Source organism: Micromys minutus (assembly GCF_963924665.1).
Source record: "Micromys minutus genome assembly, chromosome: 13".
Classification (NCBI taxonomy): Eukaryota; Metazoa; Chordata; class Mammalia; order Rodentia; family Muridae; genus Micromys; species Micromys minutus.
Window position 1 is genome coordinate 8,817,080 of NC_137982.1, and position 25,242 is coordinate 8,842,321.

General features: G+C 51.5%; 2 protein-coding genes across 2 annotated transcripts in view; one reads left to right on the forward strand and one right to left on the reverse strand.

The window, feature by feature from the left end:
• NIBAN2 (niban apoptosis regulator 2) overlaps nt 1-5,527 on the forward strand; it is a 46,689-nt gene extending 41,162 nt beyond the window's left edge. The window contains exons 6-14 of the mRNA XM_080927898.1: nt 280-395; nt 749-853; nt 956-1,118; nt 2,412-2,599; nt 3,068-3,223; nt 3,571-3,687; nt 3,846-3,953; nt 4,036-4,147; nt 4,456-5,527. Of these exons, the coding sequence (XP_080784024.1) occupies nt 280-395; nt 749-853; nt 956-1,118; nt 2,412-2,599; nt 3,068-3,223; nt 3,571-3,687; nt 3,846-3,953; nt 4,036-4,147; nt 4,456-5,045 (1,655 nt within the window). The 3' untranslated portion in view covers nt 5,046-5,527. The remainder of the gene's footprint in view (nt 1-279; nt 396-748; nt 854-955; nt 1,119-2,411; nt 2,600-3,067; nt 3,224-3,570; nt 3,688-3,845; nt 3,954-4,035; nt 4,148-4,455) is intronic.
• LRSAM1 (leucine rich repeat and sterile alpha motif containing 1) overlaps nt 5,519-25,242 on the reverse strand; it is a 39,780-nt gene continuing 20,056 nt past the window's right edge. The window contains exons 16-26 of the mRNA XM_080927899.1: nt 23,801-23,871; nt 22,338-22,437; nt 20,866-20,953; nt 16,909-16,983; nt 15,483-15,563; nt 14,373-14,468; nt 12,355-12,453; nt 10,321-10,452; nt 9,563-9,635; nt 8,899-9,044; nt 5,519-7,786 (exon numbers count right to left, since the gene is read on the reverse strand). Of these exons, the coding sequence (XP_080784025.1) occupies nt 7,661-7,786; nt 8,899-9,044; nt 9,563-9,635; nt 10,321-10,452; nt 12,355-12,453; nt 14,373-14,468; nt 15,483-15,563; nt 16,909-16,983; nt 20,866-20,953; nt 22,338-22,437; nt 23,801-23,871 (1,087 nt within the window). The 3' untranslated portion in view covers nt 5,519-7,660. The remainder of the gene's footprint in view (nt 7,787-8,898; nt 9,045-9,562; nt 9,636-10,320; nt 10,453-12,354; nt 12,454-14,372; nt 14,469-15,482; nt 15,564-16,908; nt 16,984-20,865; nt 20,954-22,337; nt 22,438-23,800; nt 23,872-25,242) is intronic.

Sequence of the window (25,242 nt, forward strand, 5' to 3'; positions counted from 1 at the left end):
AGCAGGACCAGAATGTGCGTCTCAGGTCTCCTAGAGCCACGTTGTGCAGTCTCTATGGCCGGATGACTTTTCCCAGTCCTAGTTTGGCCGTTTCTTACACTGTGCTGGGTGGGGTGGTGGTATCTTGGAGGACATAAGGTGATTCAGAGGGGTTGCCGGAGCGCTGCAGGGTGAACCACAGCCTTTTCCTGCTGTGTGCACTCTGGCTGGCTGGTCTTGGTGGATGGTCCTTTGCTGACCTCTTTCTCTCCTCCCTCTCCCTCCTTCTGTCCTGGGCAGGGATCCCGGAGAACTCAAAGGTGGAGGGCCCTGCATTCACAGATGCCATCCGCATCTACCGCCAGTCGAAGGAGCAATACGGCACCTGGGAAATGCTATGTGGGAACGAGGTGCAGGTGAGGTCAGAGGGCTGCTTGAGGGATCCTTAGGAGTCTCCCTGGGTTCTACTGGGGTTTTAGGGTACAGCAGGTTTTGGGAAGAGATGGCAAGAGCAGATTTGGGTAAAAGAGAACCCCTGTTAATCTGTCCACTTATGCCCCTGGGTCCTGGCGGGCAGGAGCTTTGCCTCCAGGTGACGCTAACACCACAGGCAGATAAGTCTGACCCCAGCAGGATGTGCTTAGGAGCTAGCTCCACAGAGGTGTGGAGGAGGCCCAGACGAGGGTCCTGGAGTGGCCAGAGAGATTCAGAGAAACAAGCTAGATGGATAGGTGTTAGCCCTGCCCCTTCTCCTGTCTCTTGGTTCTAGATCCTAAGTAACCTGGTGATGGAGGAGCTGGGCCCAGCGCTGAAGGCAGAGCTTGGCCCACGGCTGAAGGGAAAGCCTCAGGAGCGGCAGCGACAGTGGATCCAGGTGTGTGGACCTGGGACCCCTTGGTAGGGACGAGGGTGTTGACAGGGAACAGCCAGCACTCAGTCCTCACCCCTGGCACCGACACCTCCATTGTACCCGTAGATCTCGGACGCTGTGTACCGCCTGGTATTTGAACAGGCCAAGGTGCACTTTGAGGAGGTGCTGTGTAAGCTGCAGTTGGCCCGCCCAGCCATGGAAGCAGTTATTCGCACTGACATGGACCAGATCATCACCTCCAAGGAGCATCTGGCCAGCAAGATCCGAGGTAGGTGGGTTGGTCAGAAGCCACTGGCAGATGCTTGCACACAGCGCTCCAGGGCCAGGCCAGCTTTGCTATAGTGTGAGCCACCATCAGAATCAAAGCCATGACCCTTCGTCGCCTGCAGATTCTCCTATAAACTTTATTCTTCTATAAGATTTGATTCTGGCGGTGCTGGGGAACGAACCTAGGGCTTCACCCACGCTCATCCACACTTGATGAGCACTTTGTAGCGAGCTGCAGCTCTAGTCTCCTTTTACTGTTTGAGACAAAGTCTTACACATTACCTAGGCTAGACTCCAATTTGTGATCCTCCTGTCTCGGCCTCCTGAGTTTCAAGAAAGACAAGCTTTTGACACCAGGTTCAGATTTTGAATGTGGAGATATTTTTTAATGTTTTTTTTTTAATGATTTATTTATTTTATGTATAATCAATAGAGGGCATCGGATCCCATTACAGATGGTTGTGAACCACCATGTCCTTGCTGGGAATTGAACTCAGGACCTCTGGAAGAGCACTCAGTACTCTTAACCGCTGAGCCATCTCTCCAGCCCGAATGTGGAGATTTTTGTCTTTGAGGTTCAAACCTCTGTCCATCCTTGGTCAACTCAAGTCTGATGATGAGTCACCCTGGTGGACTGTTGTGTCACCTAGGTTCTCCAGGTGGCATACGCGCCTTTTGTCGTCCATGTTGTGTTTTGTTTCCTTGACACTGTGCTAGCAGGTGGTGGCTGCCTGCCGGTGATTGTGGGGCAGCCGCATTCACTGGGAGTTTAGTGGGGTACCGAGAGTTGGTATTTATTGTGTGTAGTAAGCATTATCTGGAAAGAAGCAGGGTAGACTTCAGAACACTCTCTGGGTAAACAGTGCTGGAGGTGGGGTATTCTGCAGAACTGGGTGGGAAGAACCAGGCCACCCTGCTCCAGGGCAGGGTCAGCTTCCACAAAGCTCACTGGATCCACTGAGGCACCTGTGTTACAGATCCTTTCTCTTTCTTCCTTTCCTCTCTCCCTTTCTCTCCAGGCGGGCCTCAAACTTGTAGCTCTAAATATGAAGTAGAGGATGGCCTTAAACTTCTAATTCTCCTGCCTCTGGAGTGCTAGGATGGCAGATGTATTTCTTCTGCTTTGATCTGTTGTCTTTCTTGATTACTCTCTGAGGTCAGAGAGCTAGTTCATGTCACCAGCACCCGGTTCTTTGGCATCCAGGATGGGACAGCCATGGGCTGGGCTGTTGGGATGGGGTGGACTGTGTCCCAGGCACCGCCCACCAGCAACATCCTCTTTTTCCCCATATAGCCTTCATCCTCCCCAAGGCGGAGGTGTGTGTGAGGAACCACGTCCAGCCCTACATCCAATCCATCCTAGAGGCTCTGATGGTACCCACCAGCCAGGGCTTCACCGAGGTGCGGGATGTCTTCTTCAAAGAGGTCACAGACATGAATCTGAATGTGATCAACGAGGGTGGCATTGACAAACTGGGCGAGGTGAGACCTGGGCTCGGGTCTGGTGTCCCCGTGTCTCAGGGTGGGCTGCCCTCTCTTAGTATCTACAGAGACCAGAGGCAGGAGCCACAGGGCAAAGCTTTCCAGTCCAACGGGGGTCTGGTGAATGAATATTTTTACTCTGTACCATTTGTCTTCATGGAGCAAGATGGTTGTTGAAGTTGAAAATGATTTACACAGAGAGGGAATGCAGGAAGGAGGCAGGGAGGGCAAGCTTTAGGTGTGACCACACACCCCACAAGTGCACTGTCTTCCAGTGCCTGGCCTCTCTCCTCAGCGCCGAGATAGTCTGTCTTCAGGTTCCCTCTCCCTTTTCTCCTGAGCTGTCTTTGGCTTGCTCTAATGGGCACAATTTCCAGGAGGCCATCCCTGGGCAGCTAGCACCGGGCCCAGGCCAGATGTGGGTGTGCAGTGACTGCGTACTCACCCATGTGGCCCTGCTCTCTGCAGTACATGGAGAAGCTGTCCCAACTGGCATACCATCCCCTGAAGATGCAGAGCTGCTATGAGAAGATGGAGCCGCTACGGCTCGACGGGCTGCAGCAGCGCTTTGACGTGTCCAGCACTTCCGTGTTCAAGCAGCGAGCTCAGATCCACATGCGAGAGGTGTGTCCCCCGAGCCCACACTCTGCTAGCTGCCTCCCATGCCTCCCCCCCCAGCACCAGGAGAGGGAGACCTCCCTCCCTATGCTTCTCAGAACACGTGTCTCTTGCTCATCTGGCTGCCCACCAGGTCCCTTAGAATCTGCCCCTCCCCCCAGGAAGTTGTCCTTGCCACCTAGTCTCTTCCTGGGGTTTCTGCACTCAGGCAGACTCCTGCATCTAGATACCCAGAGAACATACAAACTACAGACTGCCCGATTTCTCTGTGACAGGGGGGACTGGCTGAGGATGCAGGAAGGGGCCATGGCCACTCCAGAAGGGTCTCATGAACTCTGCTGTATACCTTGTAGCAAATGGACAATGCTGTGTACACCTTCGAAACCCTCCTGCACCAAGAGCTGGGAAAGGGACCCACCAAGGAGGAGCTGTGCAAGTCCATCCAGCGGATTCTGGAGCGGGTGCTGAAGGTGAGCCTGACTCCTTTGGGTTGGAGTCTGCATGGCCAGCCAAACCCAAAGCTGATTGGCCAGCCACCATCTTAGGGTGCTCTGAGCTTGGGTCTGACCTTCCTGCAAGCTGAGCCCCCTGACCCAAGGGTCCCTCCTGTGCCCAACCCTCCCTGCAGAAATACGACTACGACAGCAGTTCTGTGCGCAAGAGATTCTTCCGAGAGGCACTGTTGCAGATCACCATTCCCTTCCTGCTCAAAAAGCTGGCCCCCACCTGCAAGTCGGTGAGTCCCCACTTTGCCCTAGCCCCTCAGGGAGAGGCCATCGGTACAGCCTCTGACCCTTCTCTGCCTGCTTCCGCGGCAGGAGCTGCCACGCTTCCAGGAGCTGATCTTTGAGGACTTCGCCAGGTTCATCCTGGTGGAGAACACATATGAGGAGGTGGTGCTGCAGACAGTCATGAAGGACATCCTGCAGAGTGAGTAGGGAGGGGCAGCCCGGAAGAGACATAGGCAGCAGTAGCTAAAGATGCACAGAGGCCAAGACTCCAAGAGGAGGCTGTGTCCAGACACTGGCTTCTCTGTGCCTTAAGTTTCCTCTCTGGTTGGTTCTAGGCTTTGCTGAGAGTGATCAGGGTGGCTGCCAGCTCGGGCTCTGGGCTTGAGTTATAGTTTTGTGGCAGGAATGCCCAGAGTGAGGCAGAGCCCAGTCACAGAACATGATGGGGGTGAGGTTTGCTATGACGGTCCATGCTGAGTGCGCCGTCTCTCTCTCATGGTCTTGCAGCTGTGAAGGAGGCCGCAGTACAACGCAAGCATAACCTCTATCGGGACAGCGTGGTTCTGCATAACAGTGACCCCAATCTACACCTGCTGGCTGAGGGTGCCCCCATTGACTGGGGTGAACAGTACAGTGATGGCGGTGATGGCAGTGACAGTGGTGGCAGCCCCTGCCCCTCTGAAGCAGCCACCCTCACGGAAAAGCGTAGGCGTGCCAAGCAGGTGATGTCCGTGGTCCAGGACGAGGACTCAGGGCTGCCTTTTGAGGCTGGCTCTGAGCCACCATCACCTGCCTCCCCGGACAATGTCACTGAGCTCCGAGGTCTGTTGGCCCAGGATCTGCAGGCTGAAAGCTCCCCACCAGCCAGCCCCCTTCTCAATGGGGCCCCGGTCCAAGAGAGCCCCCAGCCTGTGGCAGTCCTGGAGGCCTCACCACCAGCCTCGCCCATCCGGCACCTCCCACCTGGAAAAGCTGTGGACCTTGAGCTCCCTAAACCCAGTGATCAAGAGACAGGGGAGAAGGTGTCTAGCCCTGGTAGCCATCCTCCGATCCATACCACCACCGAGGACAGTGCAGGAGTGCAGACGGAGTTCTAGGCATGGCCTCCCAGCTTCCGTTGGACTCTTCTACCAGGGCGTTTCTCCTTGGGCACCGCAGCCTCATCTCTGGGGAGGGGTACTCCAGTCTGTGCCTTGTGGAGTAGCTGGGGTGGTGTGTCACCTCCAGGGGTCTGGCCTACCCAAGTCACTTTATGGGGTTTAGTACACCTGTTACTGCCCTGTTTTCTGTGGGCTGATCTCTGATGCTGGGTCTGGTTTTGAGGGTTTCCTCTTTTCCTCCATCCTGCCCTAGCGCTGTTCCCTGTTCCCTCACGGTGGTTCTTGATGGAGGTAGATGAAAGCATTGGTGCCGTGACTCTTGTCTAGGAGGCTGGGAAGCTGTCATCTCATTCCGGGGCTCCTTGGTACCAAGGTGGCAAGGCAGAGGTGGAGGCCTGGCCTCTGTCCCACCCACTCCCTGCAGGTCCCAAGGTTAGACAGACACTAAAGTGGTCACTGGCCTCACTTTGCTGGCTATTGCTGTGGGAGGGTGGGGCTTAGGGTCTTACAGGGGGAGTGATGGGAGGGGCCATGATGGAATGAGAAAGGCCCAGGATGTGTTAGTCTGTGCAGGGGAAGTGTCCTGAGGGGAGGGAGCTTGGGAGTGTCTGAGGCCAGGATGGCAAAGTGAAGGCAGCTGAAGTTGGATGTCTTGGGTGCCATTGCTCCTGCTTGTCTTTCTATCCACCCCTACTTTGGGCTTAGATGTGGGCTCAGTACCTGCCAGGAAGCTGGAGAGGCTCCTGAGGAACACTGCTGACCATTCTTGGCCTCTGTACCCCATGCCACCTCTTATGAACCATTTGGGCTTGTCTTTTAGTGACAAGGGTCAAACCAAGGGTCAGTCAGCTAGACTTTCACCTTAGGCCTCCCCAGACTCTGCTGCTGGAGTTGGGAAAGCAAAGCAGAAACTGCCACTACAAGGCCCAGGATGAGGTCTTCTCCCAGGCCTGTGTCCTTTGTTCTCTAGTTCTGCTCCCTAGATACAGGCCTCAGACCCACAGGACGTGGCCGGTGCTCAGGGACACCCTGTCCCCACTCCATCGAGTACTGACTTCTTTCCATGTTCTCTAGTGCCTTGGGGGTTTCCATCCTTCCAGATATGGTATGAAGAATCTATGCAAACTGTGTAAGCTTTTGCTCATCAATAAACGCTTTATTTAAAGCTCATTTTCCCGTGTGCTGCTGGGGTGGGGAAGATCTGAGCCTAGGGTGTCTAGGGATTCATCCATCTCAGCTCTCAGCTTTCTTGGGCTCATCATGAGCTACCAGGTCCCTAATCTGAGTGTGTGCCTGCACATGTGTGTACAGGTATACATTCACAAATGCGTGTGGAAGCCAAAGCATCTTAGATCATTCTGCCATGTGTCTTGAGATGAGGTCTCATTAGCCTGGAATTCATGAATTCGGATAGCCCGGCTGGCTGGCGAGTCCCAGGGTCTGCCAGCCTCAGCATTACATGCACTGGCCTGGCCCTGTGAGTTTTGGGGATCCAGAGTTCCAAATGGCAACTTTACTGAGGTCTCTTTCTCTAACCCGTTCTTACAATGCCCTATTTCAGAGGAGGAAACTGAGGCTCAGAGAGAAAGGGAGAGGCCATGAAGCTTCTGGGTAACTAGTATCCGAAGGGTTGATCAATCTATGTGTCCACCATGGGGGTGGACTCCAGGTCTGGGCTAGGTGCCAATGGCTAGCTTCCCCCAGAACCCATGAGCAGCACATTGTAGGCCACCTGCACTATACTGGGAGGGGCAGAAAGGTATCATGTCACATGGAACCCCCTTCACTACAGCTGGTGAGGGTGGGCTGCTTATCCGAGCTAACATGCCTTCCAGTTGCCTCGGCAGCCCCCTCACCTAGGATAATCACTACAGGAAACACAACCTGTCCCATGAGCACAGGCTGTTAATAAATTGAGGCCCAGTCCCTGGCTCTGCACTGCCCAACTCTCCTAACTGGGCAATGTCTCTGCTGTCTACCCTTTACCTAGGTGTAGCAGCTCTGGCCCTTTCCCCCAGAAGAGCCGCCCCCCTCTCCCGGACTCTGCCTACTCCCACTGCTGCGATCCTGTGGACTTAGGGGTGACTCCGGGAGGGAGTCAGATTTATTGGTGTTCCTGTTTTGAATCAACCTGCCTGTGTAGGTTACGAGTACAGATGTGAGAGGGCAGGTGTTCAGAAAGAAGCAGAAAGGGGCCAGGGAGTCTTACATAGTCTACCCCTCCCCAGAGACATCGCCCCACATTAGGACAGGATGGCCAAAGCATTCCACAGATATGGCCACCTCTAGGAGGGGCAGACAGCTGGGGGTAGCACTGAGACTTGGCTCGTAACGTGGAGGGCCACCTCTGTACCCTGGACCTTGTCCCTGTGGCACAAGGCTCCATCACCAGCAGATTTGCCCTGTCTCTTGTTCACAGTTCACAACAGTTATGCCACAGGCCAGGGACATCCCACCTGCCTGCCTAGTGCTCAGAGCAGTGGGGGTTGGGATGGCAGATGGTGGCAAAGGCCTATGCCAGTTTTGCCCTAGTCTGGGAAATGTGGGTAGGTGGGAGTTCAACAGTGGAGATGGTGCCAAGGAAGGGGCAGGGCGGGTCGGTGGCTGTGCATTCAGCTGCTGTGGTAGATCCGGAGGCACTGGGAGATGTCCTGGCGGCACAGTGGGCAGGTGCGCAGTGGCTGGCTGCACTGCTGGCAGCAGCAGACATGGCCGCAGGTGAGGAAGACCATCTGGGCCTGCAGAGAGAGGGAGAGGGAGAGGGAGAGAGGGAGAGAGAGAGAGAGAGAGAGAGAGAGAGAGAGAGAGAGAGCGCAGCATCAATGTCCTGGCTGCTCAGTTCCAGAGCCATGGTCACATCACAGCCCCCAAAGATGCCTGCCAGTGGGTGTGAAAACCTAGTCAGGCCTGTTGGCAGTTTTGTGCCTATCTCTCTATGGATTGCTGCCTCCACTCCTCAGTTTCGGGATGCCAGTGTGTGCCGCTACCTGGCTCTCTACCTATTTGTAATTATTTTGTGTTCATACTTCACAAAACCTGATGCCTGGTCTAAAATGACTTCAACCTTATATTCCACACACCTTGTATGTGTTCTCTGACTCCGCCTTAGCACAACCCCTCAGTATGCGTATGTCCTGAGAAGTCTCCAACTGCTTCAAAGTCATGCATCATATCTAGAAACTGGGAGTTCCTCTCAGAGCCTGAGGACAAGGCCTTGGTTAGAGTTCTAACCACTGTGCCCTCTCCACATAGACCCCAGAGTCTTCTGAAGGTCAGAGAGCTTCTATGGCAGCCGCCTTATTTACTTACATGTGTATTCTACCCAGGGCGTGTAAAAGAGGGCGCTGGATCCCCTGAAGTTGTGGGCCACCTGACAGGGTGCAGGGAACCAAACTTGGGTTCCCTGGAAGAGCAGCGAGCAGGAGCCATCTCTCTAGCCCCTTCTGGGTTTCTTAAGACAAGGTCTGGCTACAGAGCCCTCAGACTCACAGGGCTCCTGCCCTTCTCACCTCTCACGATTACAGGCATGTGCCGCCGTGTTCAGCCCCCCGGATACTTTTCTAAGTCTGACCCCTCAGTGGATGTGAAGGAGGACCTGTGCTTTAAGCACTGGAATGCTTACTTTTTGCAATAAGAGTTAATTTTGCAACAATCTTAAAAAGGCCTGGCCAGGAAAACCATGTTCTTGGTGAGTCATGATGGGGGAAATTTCCCCAAATATAGTTAATAAGCTGAGAGAAAAAAATCCTTCCTCTTGGGAAAATAGATAACGTTAGCACTGCACATATATGGAACACGGGTCATTTTGGTGTCCCGTGTTTTGGGTTCTGTAGTGTCTCCCCACACTTACCTCACGTTCCAGGCACACAACGCACTCTGAGGTGGGTATGTCCAGTTCAGCTGGGGGGGCAGATGGTCTCACTGACTCAGGAAGCTCCTGAGGGGCTGTGGGGGGCTCGAGGGCACCAAGGACTTCATTCTTGAGTGGGTTCAACTCTGAGGAAATCAGAGGGATGGGCTAAGCCAAGGAGTCACCCCAGATGACCCCAATCCTGGCTTTATGAGTGATCTGGGGGCCAAAGGAAGAGGTGCCTCCAGCCCAAGAGCAGGGGAAGAATCTTTCCTCTTGGCCTCATTCATTCCTCTGTGTTCATCTGTGAGATGGGAGTGAATTTTCTGCTTGTGGAGATCACAGGTGAGAGAAATCTCAGAAGCCTGAGGCTGAGAGGACACTGTGTGCCTGGGGCCATATTGCCACCCAGTGGTGGAGCTGCAGGACCAGGCTCTTGGCTACTGACTAGTGGCCGAGCTTCTCTACCAGGCTCCCCAGGAAACAGAATGGGTCCATCAGGTGACAGCAGAAGGGACAACCCCAAGGCTGCCTTAGGTCCCAGTCCTCCCCCAGCATAGCTCACTGTGTGCCTACAGCTCTGCCCTGGAGCCAGTAGCCCCTAGGCTGTCAATCACAGCCCAATATACCCGGGCCTCTAAACAGCCCGGGAAAGAGCCAGTACCTGGTTGGACCCTGGCCACATCCTGGGCTCTCCGAAGGATCTCATGTTGCAGGCCTGCTTCTGAGACGCCCACCTGTGGCAAAACAGGGAAAAGCAGACCAAGGGCTGAGGGCAGGGAGCCAGCTCTCCTGCACTAAGCTGCCATACAGCGCCCAAGCCTACAGGACTGCTTCAGTCTCCACCTCTGGCACCTTCAACGGAAACAGGGAAGCCTGGGCCTTGGGGTTAGTCTGAGGTGCGAGGGTTCTCACTCAGACCTGCACTGCTGCTCTGTATCTGACACACAGAGCTACTGAAGCTATACAGCTGTAGCTTACAGCCCCACACTCCAGAGCCTGAGCGCAGCGCCCAGAACCCCACGTCAGAGGGTCATGGAGTATTTGTGAGCATGAACCCTGCCTCTGTCCTGGCCCTGGGACCAGGCCACCCACAGTCAAGTTCTAGTTCATGGGCTGGTGCGTGAAGCACTTAAATGATTCCAGGGCTACAACTATATGACACCATTGCACAGCTGAGGCTGGCCCGGAACCCCGCATTCAGGACCCACAGTCCTTGTTTTGGTAGTTAGATGACAGGCTAACGCACAGATGAGGAGAGGCAAAGGGACAGTCGTTCTGGCCATGACACGCACGGAGACCTAGCATCACCTGCTCTGGACAGACCTTGACTCACTACAAACTGAACAAATATACCCCTTTGTGACATTGAGTCAGGCCTGCTGGGCCTTCCTGACTTCCCCCAAGACAATGGCTGCCTACCTTAGCCAGATCTTCAGGGCTCATCCGACTCAGCATGTCCAGTGTGAGCCGGTGGTGTGCAAAGAGGGGCAGGTAGTGCTCAGCAGACAGCTCCACCAGCAGGGCCACCAGCTGCCGCTCCATGCCTTCTTCCTGAAGGATGGCCCCATGCAGAAGGCCAAGGGTGTCAGAGTGGAGGGAACCAAAGATGGGACAGTCTGAGTATATGACACACAAGCATGTCCTTGGCACTTCCCCTCCAAAAGGTTTGTGTTAAGTGCACAGAGATCCATCCACAAGGGAGCTCACTGCTGTTCTAACCTTGAAATATTTAGTCAAACATCCACCAAAAGGGGCTGGCTAAAGAAGCCAAGCCACACACAAGGCATATGCAGGCACCTGAGAACAATGAGGAGATGGCTGGAAACTCTCCATCAGTGTATATCAGAGAAAAGCAAGCTACCGGAATGGTGTAAAAGAGGCTCAGCGGCCCAGAGAGCTTACTCTTCTTGCAGAAGACCCAGGTTTGATTCCCAGCACCCATATCAAGTAGCTCACAACTCCCTGTGACTCCAGGGTGCCTGAGGCCTCTAGCGTAGAGAGTACATGTATACACACGGCTTACATACACTTATACACAACTAAAACGGTAAATCTGGGCTGGGCTTGGTGGCTCATGCCTTTACTCTGAGCACTCGGGAGGCAGAGGCAGGTGAATCTCTGTGAGTTTGAGGCTAAGCTGGTCCACAAGAGTGAGTTCTGGGATAGCCAGGGCCATGTAGAGGGACCTTTTAAAATTTATTGTTTTGTTGTTGTTTTGAGGCAAGGTCTCTCAGTGAACCTGAGGCTCATCAAAGAGTAAAACAAAACAAAATGAAACAAAAATTTTAAAAAAAGGTATTTATAGAATGACTCAGTTTTTACTGAAAATTTTAGCCACAAAACCAGACATAGTAGTCCAGGCTGGCCCTAGGACTGGAGATAGGTTTATCCATGGAGCTCCAGCCAGTTTACCTGAAATGATGCGCCTCCGGCTCACTAACAGATCTTGCTTCAAAGCAGTAACAAAACAGTAAATTAAAAGGGAAAAGGTGGAGGGGCCGAAGAGATGGCTCTGTGGTTAAGAGCACTAATGCACTTCCAGAGAACCTGGGTGGATTTCCAGCTCCAACACAGTGGCTCCTAACTGTCCAGATCTCTAGTCCCATGAGCTCATCCCTCTTCTGATCTCCATGGGTACCGGGTGTGCAAGTTGTGCAGACCCATAAACAAGCAAGACACTCACATAAAATAATAAAAGACAGTGTAAAAACACTTGATGTCACTTTCTAGTCACTGCATACACATACCTGCACACATCCACTATAACACACACACACACACACACACACACACACACACACACACACACACCAGGCACACACCTAAAACACAAAAACAAGCCAGGTATGGTGGCACACTCCTGTCATTCTAGCCCTCAGAAGGCTGAGACAGGAAGATGGCATGTTCGTAAACAGCCTGAGCTGTAAAGTGAGACTATCTCATTAAAAACCCCAAATCAAACTCTCCACTGTGCACACTTTAGTCCCAGCTACAAGTCAGAGGCATGTCTGTGAGCTCCAGTCCAGCCTGATCTACATGGTGAGTTCTGGGACAGCCTGTGATACACAGTGAGACCCTGCCTCAAAAACAAAAAGCAAACAAACAAAAAACTGTGTATTAGGTCAGGCGTGTTAGCACACACCTTCAATCCCAGCAGGCAGAGGCAAGGAGATCTCTGTGAGTTCCAGGCCAGCCAGAGCTACATAGGGAGATCTTGTCTCAAAAACAGAATAAAAACTGTGCGTGCGTGCAAGTGTCCAAAGGGACTGTAGCTGCTTCTGCCCCACCTACTTGCTCAGCAGTGACCAATGTCTTCCCTACTCTCTCATCGGAGTGAATACTCACTCACTTTCCCCGAAGGACTGGAGTCCCCAGTGCAGCGGTGCCCAGTGGGGCTGGGCTGAAGTAAGAACCCCTCTAAGCTTCTGGGCAGATGAGTACCATGGTCCTTACCTGCAGCTTCAAGGACAAAGGCTTCTGGTTCAAAAGCCGCTGATACTGGATGAGCCAGTAATTTTCCTGCTTTGTTTCACTCTTGGCCTCCAATTCCGCCTGCCAAGAACAGGAGCCAGCACCGTTAGCTACTTGTTAGTTTCTGGTCAGGAAACAGACTACCAGACCATGTGTTGCCTACTATGCTCCTGAGCATGCCTGACTTTTCACTGTCCTTGATCTAAGCCACAGGGCAAAGCAGGAAGCCCAGCTGTGCCCAACAGCAGGGAGTGGGCATGGGGAAGGGCAGGGAGCTGCCCAAGCACTAGGTCCCACATTCTGCTACTGCCTCTGACAGGGACCCCCTTTGGTCTGTTTGTGGGACAGCAAAGTCTTGTGCAGCTATCTCAGTCCCCAACAAGGACATGCCTACTTCTGGATGCCAGGCAGGTGTCTACAGGACTTCTGAGAGAGGTTGTTTTGCTGGACAAGGCTAACACACCAATGGCAGGGAGGTCTCCACTCTGGGTTGTTCTGGGTGGGTGCTAACCCAGGTGCCAGGATGAGGCGGTGAGCTAGCAATTTTGAGTGATGATCACCATAACAACCATCAGTGTGGGTCTTGTGTCTAACTCGTTCAATAGTTCCTTCTTATTTATTTATTTTTTTATTTATTTCGGATACATTTTTTAAGGTTGTAATTAAGTATTTGTGGGTACACACACACACACACACACACACACACACACACACATGTAACAATAATATAGGAAAAGAGGCTATTAATTTGAGGGGATAGGAGAGAGACTAGGAAGGGCTGTAGGGAGAAAAGGGGGATGTGATACAGTTCTATTTTAATTAGAATATATTCTTTTTTTTTTTTTGTTGTTGTTGTTGTGCTTCACACAGTCTCTGAGTTGTTTCTGGGGTGTTCAGAGCTTTCTGGGGTTAGTATCCCATTATCAGTGGTGACTGCATAATAAGTCTGTTCTTTTGTGATTAATGGTTCCTTCTTGAGATATCCAAGAACCCCACTTTTCTTCCTTACATTTGTATATACATTAACACAATGTGCATGCACACCACTCCCAATAACACTTGCGTGGAGGTCAGAGAACAACTTGGGGGAGTTGTTTCTGTCCTTCCTCCATGTATCCACAGTAGGAATTTAGCTCATCAGGCTTGGCAACACGTGCTCTTGCTGCTGAGCTGTCCTGACTCTGAACCCTTTATTCTTCTGACATAGTGGCTTGCTATGTCCCTGTGCTGACCTGGAACTCACCATCCTCCCCCATCAGCCTCTGAAGGGCTGGGAATAAAGTGCAGTGCTATGTCAGCAAGGTTTTCCTTCTGTGTCCATGGTCCTGACTGTATGCTAACCTGGGCTTCCTCCCTTAGCCTGCTGAGGGCAGGGGCAGCACTCACACACTAGTGAGGTGCTACAGGGCCTGGGTCAGTCTGGATGGCTGTGTGCAGGCACCTGAAAGTCTGGAACAACGTTTGTAAAAGTGGGGTCAGCCCACCTGACATATACCAGAGTAAAAGGCAACTAGTCACAGAGAAGGGTTAGGCCACTCCTCCTAACAGTAGCAGTCTGCGCACAGCATGGCATATCTTGTCCTGAAGAGAACAGTCAGGGCTGTCCCCCAATCCTGAGGCCCGGGGAACACTGGCCCAGGGAGAACCAGCCCCAGGGACTACCATGGACAGAGGCTAACGTTAGCAATGTGTGTTACACTCTGCTCTTGATTCTGGAGATGCTCTGCTGTCGCTGTCTCAAACTCTGCTGCCGCCGTTTCCCTACAGGACAGACTGTAATCTGGGATGTGAGTGGAACTGAACTCTCTTATAACAAGGGTGCACAAGAAACTAAAACCGCTGCTGAGTGACACTGACCCTTGTCCCTTTAGCTCCCCTTTGATCTGCATCTACAGTGGAATAACACGTGTTTCAAAAGCACAGTGAGCATGCCCACGGCATGCACGAAACAGTGGTGCACACAGGCCCAGGGCATGTGCAACACAAGTCCAAGAACATACCAGGATGCCTTGGAGTTCTTCTTCCCGCTGCTTCTTCTCTTTGAGGAGCTGCTGGAGCAGGTTGCTAAGTGCACAGCGCTGCTCTGAGACCATCTCCTGTAACACAGGATCCAACCCGAGGCTCCGTGAGTCCTCAGTGGCCCCCAGCATGCAGCCCAGCATGTCCCGGATGCCCCACTGACTGAATTCTGGGCTCTGACTAGGGCCTCAAGGCCTAGTTGAGGGACAGAGCCCCGGGAGGCACCCCTACTCTGGTATGCTAACCACTCAACCTCTTCTCTGTGGGCTTCAGGCCAGGATGGAACCCCTAGGGATGATGACCACAGAGGGTGAGAAATGGCAAACAAAAGAAACAAGCCATGTGTCTTGTGGGACCACAGCACACGGAGGAAGCAAATGGTGAGGTGATGTGGAACCTGCCGGGTGAGGGGCTGCCACACAGGGAGACACGTGCACACCGCCCTGTGTGTGTGGCTACACACTTATCCTCTTGCCTCTGGAAGCCCCATGGTGGTCCTAACAGGGAGAGACCTGTGGTTTGAATGGGCTTGGACAAACATGGTGGCAGCTTCCTTGAGGAAGCCAGTTCCTCATCTGTGGAAACAATTAGAGGCCACCGAGAACAGTCTAATGAGAACTCTCGGAAGCCTGGCACAGGCACACATTCATGTGCCATCCTACCTTGTCCCTGTGTGCTTCTGGGCAGACTGAGGGTCAGGGGAAGGAGAAAGATATACCCTTTGCTCCACGTGCCAATCTGTGCTGCCCTCGGGGTCTGTGAGCAGGACATCCGGGCCAGCTTCTGCTCACATGCCCATGGGACACCAGAAAACCCTCAACAAGGAATGTCAGCCCAGAGAGTGGGACCCAAAGCCACCTGACCACACAGCCACCAGCCCAGTCAGGGAGATGCAGAGATGGTGATGGCCCAGCAGGCCTGGCAATGAAACCCTCCTTCCTCTGACCCTCTCACCCTGCACAGAGCTACCTTTGCCATGGACCATATCTGTTCTACTGTGTGCCGGAGAAGCCTGTGTCTGGTGCTGAGGAGCAGCCGCCCTGGGGTTGGGAGTGGAATGAGGGTGTCGTCTGGCTGGGAGCCTCACATACCTGAAGCGTCTCTGTGTCCAGGGACTTCCTCTTTAACTCCAGCTGTGTCAGCTGCAGTAACTCAGTTTCTATTAGCCTAATCTAAACAGAAGACGAGACATGGGCGTTGATTCACAATCACCATGGTTCCCTTATGTGCTGCTGCTTGGTCAAACTGGGGCTCAGAAACCTTTGTCAGGAGGCTGGGCAGGCCCAGACAGAGGGGAACTTGTGGGCCTTGTGGACTCACTGAAGAGAGTGAAAACGAGCTACCACTTCATGGCTCTGGGTGGCTCGGAACAAGGATGTGCATGTCTCAGTCAACACCACTGACCAAGAGCCCAGCGCAGGGCATCTCGGTGGGCACTGGGTGAAGGTCTGAAAGATGAAGAGAGCCTCCCTTCCTGGTCAGTTCTAAACCCTTTACCTGTGGACTGTGGGAGTATCAACTTCTCCCATGTAGCTGTCAGGGGGCAACAAAAATGATCCAGTAATGAGCCTCAGTTACATACTGATCACCTACTACGTGCTAGGTCTGGGTTGCAGCAGAATCATCAGCTTCCTGGCTCTTGGCGTGTTTTGCTGCCTTCGTTACAAGGACAAGGACTGATGCTCAGTGTAATTAGTAATTTGCCCAAGGACAAAGAGCAGGTAAATGAGAGACCATTTTCCTGGGATATCCCAACTGAGGGTCTGAAGTGGAACAGGGCCATTGAGAATATCTGGGGTCACCACATGGCTCTCAGAGCCTGCAGCCAGTGACTTCTCTACCCCATGCTAGCCAATGACCCTGTGGCCTCTTCCAATCCTGAGTATCTGATGCCACCAACCCCTGGTCAGAGGAATGAGCTTCATGTCTGGCAATGTGGGATTGAAATTAAAGAGTGAGGTTTAAAAAATTAAGTTGGTTAAAGTCAAACAAGAAAAGAAGAGAAAGAAAAAAGAAAAACAGCATGCAAAACTGTGGGATTCCATGTGAGTATGAAGCGTGTGTTCCCATAGCCTGACAGCCTGCAGTGCCTCTGGCCCCAGCCCCACTCTGCCCAGCAGGGTCTGGACCAGAGGGTGGCCTCCTCCTCCCAGGCCAGGGTCCATCCTTAGAAGGTCTTCAGACCTAGCTTCCCCTCAATTGGGATATCCAACCCACCCCAAGAAGCCATGTGTCATTTGGAACTGATGCAGGTACTGGGGTCTGAGCTGGCACGTTTCCCAAAGAGTCATGTGTGCACCGCTCTTTCTCCAGCCCAGGTATTATGGAAACACACAGCACTTGCCCAGCAGGCTTCTGGCCAGGCTCCGAGATGAAGCCGCCACCTTCAGTGCTGTTCAAGGCACAAACCATCAGCCCCAGTGATGACTGTTGAGGAAAAGAAGGTCTCCGAAGCGGTAAGCCATGGAGCCAGGTCTGCAAGCGGGAGCAGGACGAGGTGGCCCGGCCAGCGCTCACCTGGTTCCTGATCTGCCGATGCATCAGGTCTTTCTTCACCTGGAGAGCCTCAAATGCAGCCTTCTGCATCACACTCTGCAAGAGACAATGAGCACGCCACTCAGACGAGGCCACGCCCCCTGACTCTTCCGAGGGTGCACGTGCCAGCCACGAGGGAGCCGCACTGCCTAAAAACATCGTAGAGTACAAATCTTGGGTGGGCAGAAAAATAACTCTTCTCTCTCTCTTTTCAATGCAGGGTCTATGTAGCCCAAGTTGGTTTTGAATTCAAAACAATCCTCTTGCCTCAACTTCCTGGGCACTGGAATTACAGACATATGCAACCACACACAGCTGGAGAAGTAGCTTTTTATCTTATATATTTAAAATAATAAAAGAGATGAGTCTGGGCAATGGAGGCTCTGAGGTCAAATAGCTGATCAGAATCTGCATCCACATGGTGCTGACTGAGCAAAGACAGGGTGACTGGCGTTCTGGGAAAGGAGAAGAGCACCAGAAACCACAGGTGGAGAAAGGTCAGCCCCGAACACCGGGGACAGAAGCACAAAGCGGGGCCTCCAGTCCTGGGGCCTCCATCAGGGAAGAATAAGGCACAGCCTTATCCACTCATCTCTCCCCATCCCCCATGGCAGTAGAAACTGAATACCAAAGATATCTCAGGTGCTAAGGAGGTGCTCATATTAAACCACTAATTCCTAATCCAAGAGATGTGTATGTCACCGGGTGCACGTGTGTACACACACACACACACACACACACACACACACACACACACACACCCACACACACACACAGATACTCAAAACTCAAGGAAACATGACTACTCCAAAGCATCATCACTCCCTAGTAACACAAGTCAAAGACACTGAAGTGGTTGAAACGCCAGCAAAGAATTCAAAGTCTAACTGTAGAAAAGATCAATGACTGTTTTAATCAAATAAAAATATAATCAGTGAATGGATGAAGGAAAGAAGCCACTTCTAGGTCTGGATGAGGAATTCAGCATGGAAAGAGATTCTGAAAAAAACAAAAGTCACGGAAATGTCTGACTTGGAAATTTCAGTAAGTTTCCACATCCAGTAAATTACACATCCAGTCATCTGGATGCACATGTGTACAAATATGCCATATACATATACCTCCTAAATTAATTATTTAAAAAATTAAAACAAAAACATATATGACCCCAAAGTCAGAAATTCTGGGGCATGATCCAAAGACCAAACTTAAGATGGGACGAAAGGCGGGATGAGAACTGACGCATAAGCCCACTCAGGGAATTAAAGCTGAAGTTAAGTAACCGACATCTTAGCTGCTAAACTGTTAAGACTACAAAACAAAACAAAATGAAGATCCTGATAAAGGCAGGCAAGATGGCTCAGGAGGTAAAGGTGCGGAGGACCCATACGGTGGAGAAAACCGACACCCACCTCCATGACAGGCACTTGTGTGCTCCTCCCCAAATAAACACACTTAATGATTTTTTAAAAATGATTGAAAACATGAGCTCACTCATTAAAAGCAAAATGAGATCACACCAGCACTCAGCAGAACCCTCAAACCCAGGAGATCACACCAGCACTCAGCGGAACCCCCAAACCCAGGAGATCACACCAGCACTCAGCGGAACCCTCAAACCCAGGAGATCACACCAGCACTCAGCGGAACCCTCAAACCCAGGAGATCACACCAGCACTCAGCAGAACCCTCAAACCCAGGAGATCACACCAGCACTCAGCGGAACCCTCAAACCCAGGAGATCACACCAGCACTCAGCGGAACCCTCAAACCCAGGGAAGCACGAGATTCTCAAGATACAGAGAGACTAAAGCAATTCAGGACAATGAAGCCTGCACTGCATAGGGTTCATAAGTAAATCCTACTTGTGCTAGAGAGAGTAAAATTAACAGATCCTTAAGAAGAAAGAAAAACAACACAGTCGTGAGCTCAGGAAACTAAACTCCAAGAGAGGAACAGAAGAAGGAATTGAAGAGTCACATAAGGAGAGCCCCTGAGCCCCTGCCAGGAGTGAGGGGAAAGAGAACAAAGCCCATTAGCAAAGAGCCCAGCAAGTCTCACCAACTCCACATTTAAATGTAAATCTGAGGCTCAGCTGTTGTTGCCTGTAAGAAAGACACCTCAGCAGAGACAGAACCAACATATGAAAACCTAAGCAAGCAGCTGCTAGCACCAGCAGCGGCATTCAAGCCCGAAAATGTAGACACCAAGCCAAGATGAGTCAAAACCCATGAGACACGGTCAAAGTGCTAATAAGGAAACACTCGTCAAGAATATATCGCAATTACAAGTACACATGCACCAAATACTGGTTCACTTAATTTCATAAACAGAACTAAGAAAAAGTAGTGGGCGACTTCAATAGTCTCTCTTAAACAGAGAGACCATCAAAACCATCACCAACAACAAAATCAAAGAAGAAACGCCACTGTTACACAAAATGTACACTGACAGGTTACTGGGTAGAAAGTGTGGTGTTTACACTGTGGTAGCTTACACAGCCATAAAGATGTGTAAGCAGGAAGAAGGGTGGAACTGGAGATCACTGCATTAAGTGAAAAATAAATATCATGGTTTTCTCTAATATGTGGATGCTACACTTAAAATATATATTTATAGAATACCATATATGTGTATATTATACTTATGCCTCTCTCTCTCTATATATATATATATATATATCTCCAGCTCGTGCTTATGTATATTAAACACATATACATGTATATATTATATGTGAATAAATATACAATACATATTAATACACTGGTATACATATTTCACGCATGTGTATTTAAAAAGCCCCGAGGGCATTAGGGAACGGGAAGGGCATGGTGAGCAGGAGTGAATACCTGGCATCCCTGTGTCAGTGGCCATGGTAAGTCAGACCCATCATTTCCCATGCTCTCTGCTCCTCACACTATGCACTCAATTTCCTTTCCCCCCTTGCTTTACTTATTTATTTTAGTTTTTAGGACAGGGTCTCTCTGCCTCCTTGGCTGTCCTGGAACCTGCTTTCTAGACCAGGCTGGCCCCCAATTCACAGAGATCTACCTATCTCTGCCCCTCCCCCCAGTGCTGGGATTAAAGGGGTGCACCACAACACCCATAGACTTTCTTATTTATTTTTTGAGGTGAGATGGTCTCATGTAGCCCAGGGGGGGTCTACCTATGTAGCTGAAATTTAAGGATGACTTTGATTTCCAGTCCTCCAGAATCCACCTTCCACACAATAAGATTACAGGTGTGTGTTGCCATACCCTTTATGCGGTGCTAGGGATGGAACTGGGTCTTTGGGTATGCTAGGGAATCCCTCTACCCACCAAGCCACCTCTCTGGCAGTGGACACTGCATTTCTAGAACAGATAGCATGTGGGCTTTTGCTGCCCATTTCACAGATGAGGAAGTGGTGACAGATGCCAAATCTACCCAGATCCCCAGCCAGACCTTAGCCACAGGCAGGTGCCCTCTCTGAGAAACAGGGTCCTCAGCAGACAAGTCCCAGACAGTAAACCATATTAGTTTGGGAGAAGATGGAGGTAGGATGGGACGAGAGAAAGCCGGCTGAGGGGGTGCCGGGATGGGATGACTCCAAACGCAAAGCCCACGACAAGCAGGAAGAACCGAGGGCTTCAGGGGAAGGCTAGGGGAGCACAGTGGGGCCCCTGCTTGGTCCATTTCAGGGTCCACATGGCACCGGCTAAGCCTCGGCAAAGGAGAAAGCTGCAGAGAGCCACAGTGTGTGGGGAACAGGAGACAGAGGCCCTGCCCCGGCCCCTGGGCAGCTTCACTTCTAGACACCAAGCCCTTTGGTTGAGGTCCCTACTCAGGGTAGAATGTTGTCCCCAGGGAGAGGAGAGGGTGCTTCTCTAGAGTCAGGGACCACAGGCTACCCCTGGAGCCCTACAGGAGGTTACAGTCAGGCCCCAGGCAAGAGCTCACCTCCTGAAGGATCTGGCTGATGGCTTTGTTCTGATCCATCTGCTGCCATGACAGAATCTGCTGGAACCGCTTGTCCATTTCAGCCATGCTGCCAGAAAAACAGCACAGTTACTCACTGCGGATTTCCTGAGCACTTACTGTGTGCTGGGCACCTTGGAGGAGAGAGAAGCGTGCAGGGTCTCATGGACGTCGAGGAGGGTGGCAGAATTTCCATTTGGCAGAGTGTCACTGGGCCTTGGGTTCAATCGTCTACTGGACCTCCTTCCCAACACACCCGGAAGTGGATGCTGGGCTCCTGCCTAATCACCTCCTGATGCCCCGGTGATCCACTTAGCATCTAGCATCCTCCCAGCATTGCTTCACTCTGTGTATAGCCCTACAACAAGGCTGGTAACTGGCACAGAACCTGTAACCCCAGGCTGCCCAAACATTACAGTCTTAGCTCTGAGTTACTTTTAAATTAACTTAATTTTTAGTTTTTGGCTGGGTGGTAGTAGTGGACACCTTTAATCCCAGCAATTGGATCTCTAAGTTTATGGTCAGCCTGGTCTACAGAGTGCGTTCCGGGACAGCTAGGGCAACACAGCAAAACCCTGTCTTAAAAAAACAAAGAAATTTTTTTTTTAGAGACTTAAAAATTTTTTATTTTAGGTGCTGGAGAGATGGCTCAGTGGTTAAGAGCACTGACTGCTCTTCCAGAGGTTCTGAGTTCAATTCCCAGCAACCACATGGTGGCTCACAACCGTCTGTAATGGGATCTGATGCCCTCTTCTGGTGTGTCTGAGGACAGTGATAGCATACACTCACATGCATAAAGTAAATAAATCTTTAAAAATTTATTTTATATGCATGAGTATTTCACCTACATATATGAGTGCATTACATGTGTGCAATTCCCATGAAGACCAGGAGTATTTACAAGAGCAGCCAGTGCTTTTAACCACTGAGCCATCTCTCCAGAGAGAGGGAGTGAGCTCACGTGGGTGCTGAACTCATGATGTGGTTTGCTCTGGAGCTCCTGGTTTTCTTGCCTCTACTTCCCAAGTGCTAGCATTACAAGCACCAAGCCCAGCAGAGATTTTGTTGCTAGTTTTGTTGTGTTGTGACCGTGTCCCTAGCCTACAGCTTTGATGTAAAGCAGGAGGGACAGGTGACACTTCTATCCTTACACACATACACACACCTGGCACACAGAATGGGCTCAAGGTAGAGGGGCCACCTTCACTTTATCACCGACTAACCCTGACTCATGAGTCTGGATGGGAAAATCCAAAGGAAGATCTCTGAGTTGGACACCTGTGCACCATGTATACGCAGTGCCTGTGGAAGCTGTCTGTCTGTCACCTGTCCTTGATAAGGTGAGCAAACCTGGGGTGGCCCTAAGAGTTCAATGTCCAGCTCTTGCTCCAGTCTTAGCCCCCCAGCTGACTGCCTCAGAGCCCTCACCTGGGAACACACGCTCCTTACCTTACCTGGAACAGGCCTGCTGCACCAGGCTCTGCCTCTGAGATTCATAGGCCATCTGCATGAGCCGGCTCTTCCAGCTCTCGGTCAGCATCTGCTGCATGGCAGCTGTGGAGAGATGGGTGTGAGCCACAGAGAAAAGGCTAGGGTCCCTGGGTAAGGCCCACAGGGTTCACCTGCTTGCTGGTGGATAGTCATTCTTAAGGTCCCTCCTTCTGCCCTTCCCTCCTTGACAGTCTTCCTAGACAGCCCAGACTGGCCCTGAACCCTCAATCCTCCTGTCCCAGCGTCCTGAGTTCTGTGACTGCAGATGAGTACCAGCGCCCAGCCTTAAGAAATGTCTACACTGCTGGGTTGTGCTGCTGACACCTTTAGTCCCAGTACTGGGGAGGCTGAGGCAGGAAGATCTCTGAGTTGGACACCTGTGCACCATGTATACGCAGTGCCTGTGGAAGCCAGAAGATGGCACTGGATCCCCTGGGACTTAAGCTACAGACTGTCCTGGAATTAGAACCCAGGCCCTTTGGAAAAGCAGTAACTACTGAGCCAGCTCTCTAGCTCCTTTGTTGATTTGTTTTTTTAACTTATTAGAGTACTACGGGGCAGGGGGAGGAAGTGGCTGGAGAGATGGCTCAGTGGTTAAGAGCACTGACTGCTCTTCCAGAGGTCCTGAGTTCAATCAGCCACCATGTAGTTGCTGGAACAACCATCTGTAATCGGATCTGGTGTCTGAAGACAGCTACAGTGTACTTGCATACATAAAATAAATAAAAAACAAATCTTTAAAGAAAGAGCAGTAGGGGCTGGGTGTGTCTCAGGGGTAGTGGGCTTGCCTAGCCTGTGCAAGGCCTGGGTTCAATCAAAATAACAGCGACCAGAAAGTCTGTAAGGCTTGAAAACACAAACCCCTGGATGCTGGTCCTGTCTCTGTGGAATTAACTTAATCAACATCTATCTGATTTCCACAGCTGTTGCTTAGTGACCTTGAACAGAGTTGTCAGTGGGCTGATCCCTCTGGAGGTGTGGTGGGCACCTATATGCCAAGTGTCTGGCTCTGAGTCTGGCACACAGAAAGCCCTTCCATGACAAAGGCCCAAGATAAGGACAGCCCATCCACATTTTAACTAAGGGGAGGCATTGCCACAGAGGCCTTCCGTAGACCCTGGCTGTCTGGAGCAGGTGTCACATGGAGCTCAGGGCCATGCAAATCAAGAAGGGGCAATCTGCCCAGAAGCCCAGGTGAGGCTGATGCTGGCTCTAAGTGGCAGGAGCCAGAGCAGCTAAGTTTGTGACATGCCCAGGCCTGACCCCTGGGATCCTCCTGAAAGTCCTGTGTTTTTCCCATTCTATAGACAGAAAACTTGAGACTCCATGACAGACTTGGCTGTCCTTCTTCAGAGTGGACACTCAGTGCCCTGCACAGGTAACAGGTCTACCTGAAAGCTCTGCCCACAACACTCCCGCAAATCACCAGCGATCTCACGCTGCCTGAGGTTCTCCGTCTCCTCCTGGGTAATGGACATCAACTGCTCCATTCTTATTCTAGGGAAAAAAAAAAAAAAGTAAGAGCAAAACACATCCATTCATTCTTCAAATGCATTTCAACAAGAATCTCCCCAAAGCCAGCAGTGATGGCTTACACCTTTGATCCAGCACTTGGGAGACAGAGGCAGGTGCATGTCTGTGAGTTCGAGGCCAGGAGTTCCAAGACAGCCATGGCTACACAGAGAAGTCCTGTCTTGGAAAAAAAAAAAAAAGTCCACTTATGGTGCATGAATAGACATTAGCCTGGAAGCTCTATTTGCTGTCACTGATACTGGGCTGTCCTCTGGGCCTCGCTAGCCCAGTTCCAGATATGGACTGTCAGTAAGGCCTGAATGGATGGTGGCACTCATTACTGGTCAGCTGTGCCTCAACAGCCACACAACTGGATTGGACAAGGCAGAGTCCAGGGAGCACCTGAAGACCTTCCTAGGCGGTGAGGGCTAAGATGACTGGGGCAGGGGAGGGTCCCAGGAGACTCAGGTCACAGCAGCAGATACTCTTGGAAGGAAGAGGCCAGGCCTTCCCAACACCACTTATTTTTGTTTCTTTCTCCTTCCTCTCCTTTAAAATTTTATTCATTTCTTTTTTGGACAGGTCTCACTATGTAGCCTAGGCTAGCCTGGAACTTCCCATGTAGACCAGGCTGGTCTTGAGCTTGTGATCCTCTTGAATGCTAGGGTTACAGGCATGCACCACCATGCTCAGCCTCACTTTGTATGTGTGTACATGCGTGTGCGTGTATGTGTTTGCAGAGCCCGTGGTCAATGTTGCATGTTTTCCTTTATCTTTCTCCATCTTAGTTTTGGAGACAGGACTTCTCATTAAACCTGAAGCTCATTAGTTTCAGCAGGCTGGCCAGTGAGCCCTTCAGATCCCTGTTTCTGCCTTCATCCTACAATTACAGGCATGCATGGCCATGCTTGGGTTTTATGTAGGTGCTAAGGCTGGGTTTGAACTCTGGTCCTCATGTCTGTGTGGCAACTCTTTACTGAGTCCTCTCTCAGGCCCTTTCTGGTGCGATGTGGAGTGGGACTCTGCAGCAGAAGCTGGCCTTGAACTCCTGATCCCTCTGAACTGCTTCCACTTCCCTGATGCCAGGCACGTCTCACAGTAGCCAACTTGGTAAAAACCCAGGACAAAGAGAAAAGGCAAGGGCCACATCTGTACTTCATGTCTGTCACAGCTGCCCAGTGGCAACCCTTGGGAAGGTCCCTCTGCTTTCCACACGCGAAACATCCCAAGAACGAGTGAGCGAGTGAGGAGGCTGTTTTGCTTTAACCCCTCACATCTAGCAATGGAGGGGTCCTGTGTATCTGTGGGTTCCGTGTCTGCAGATTCAACCAACTGCTGACTAATAACACTTGAAAA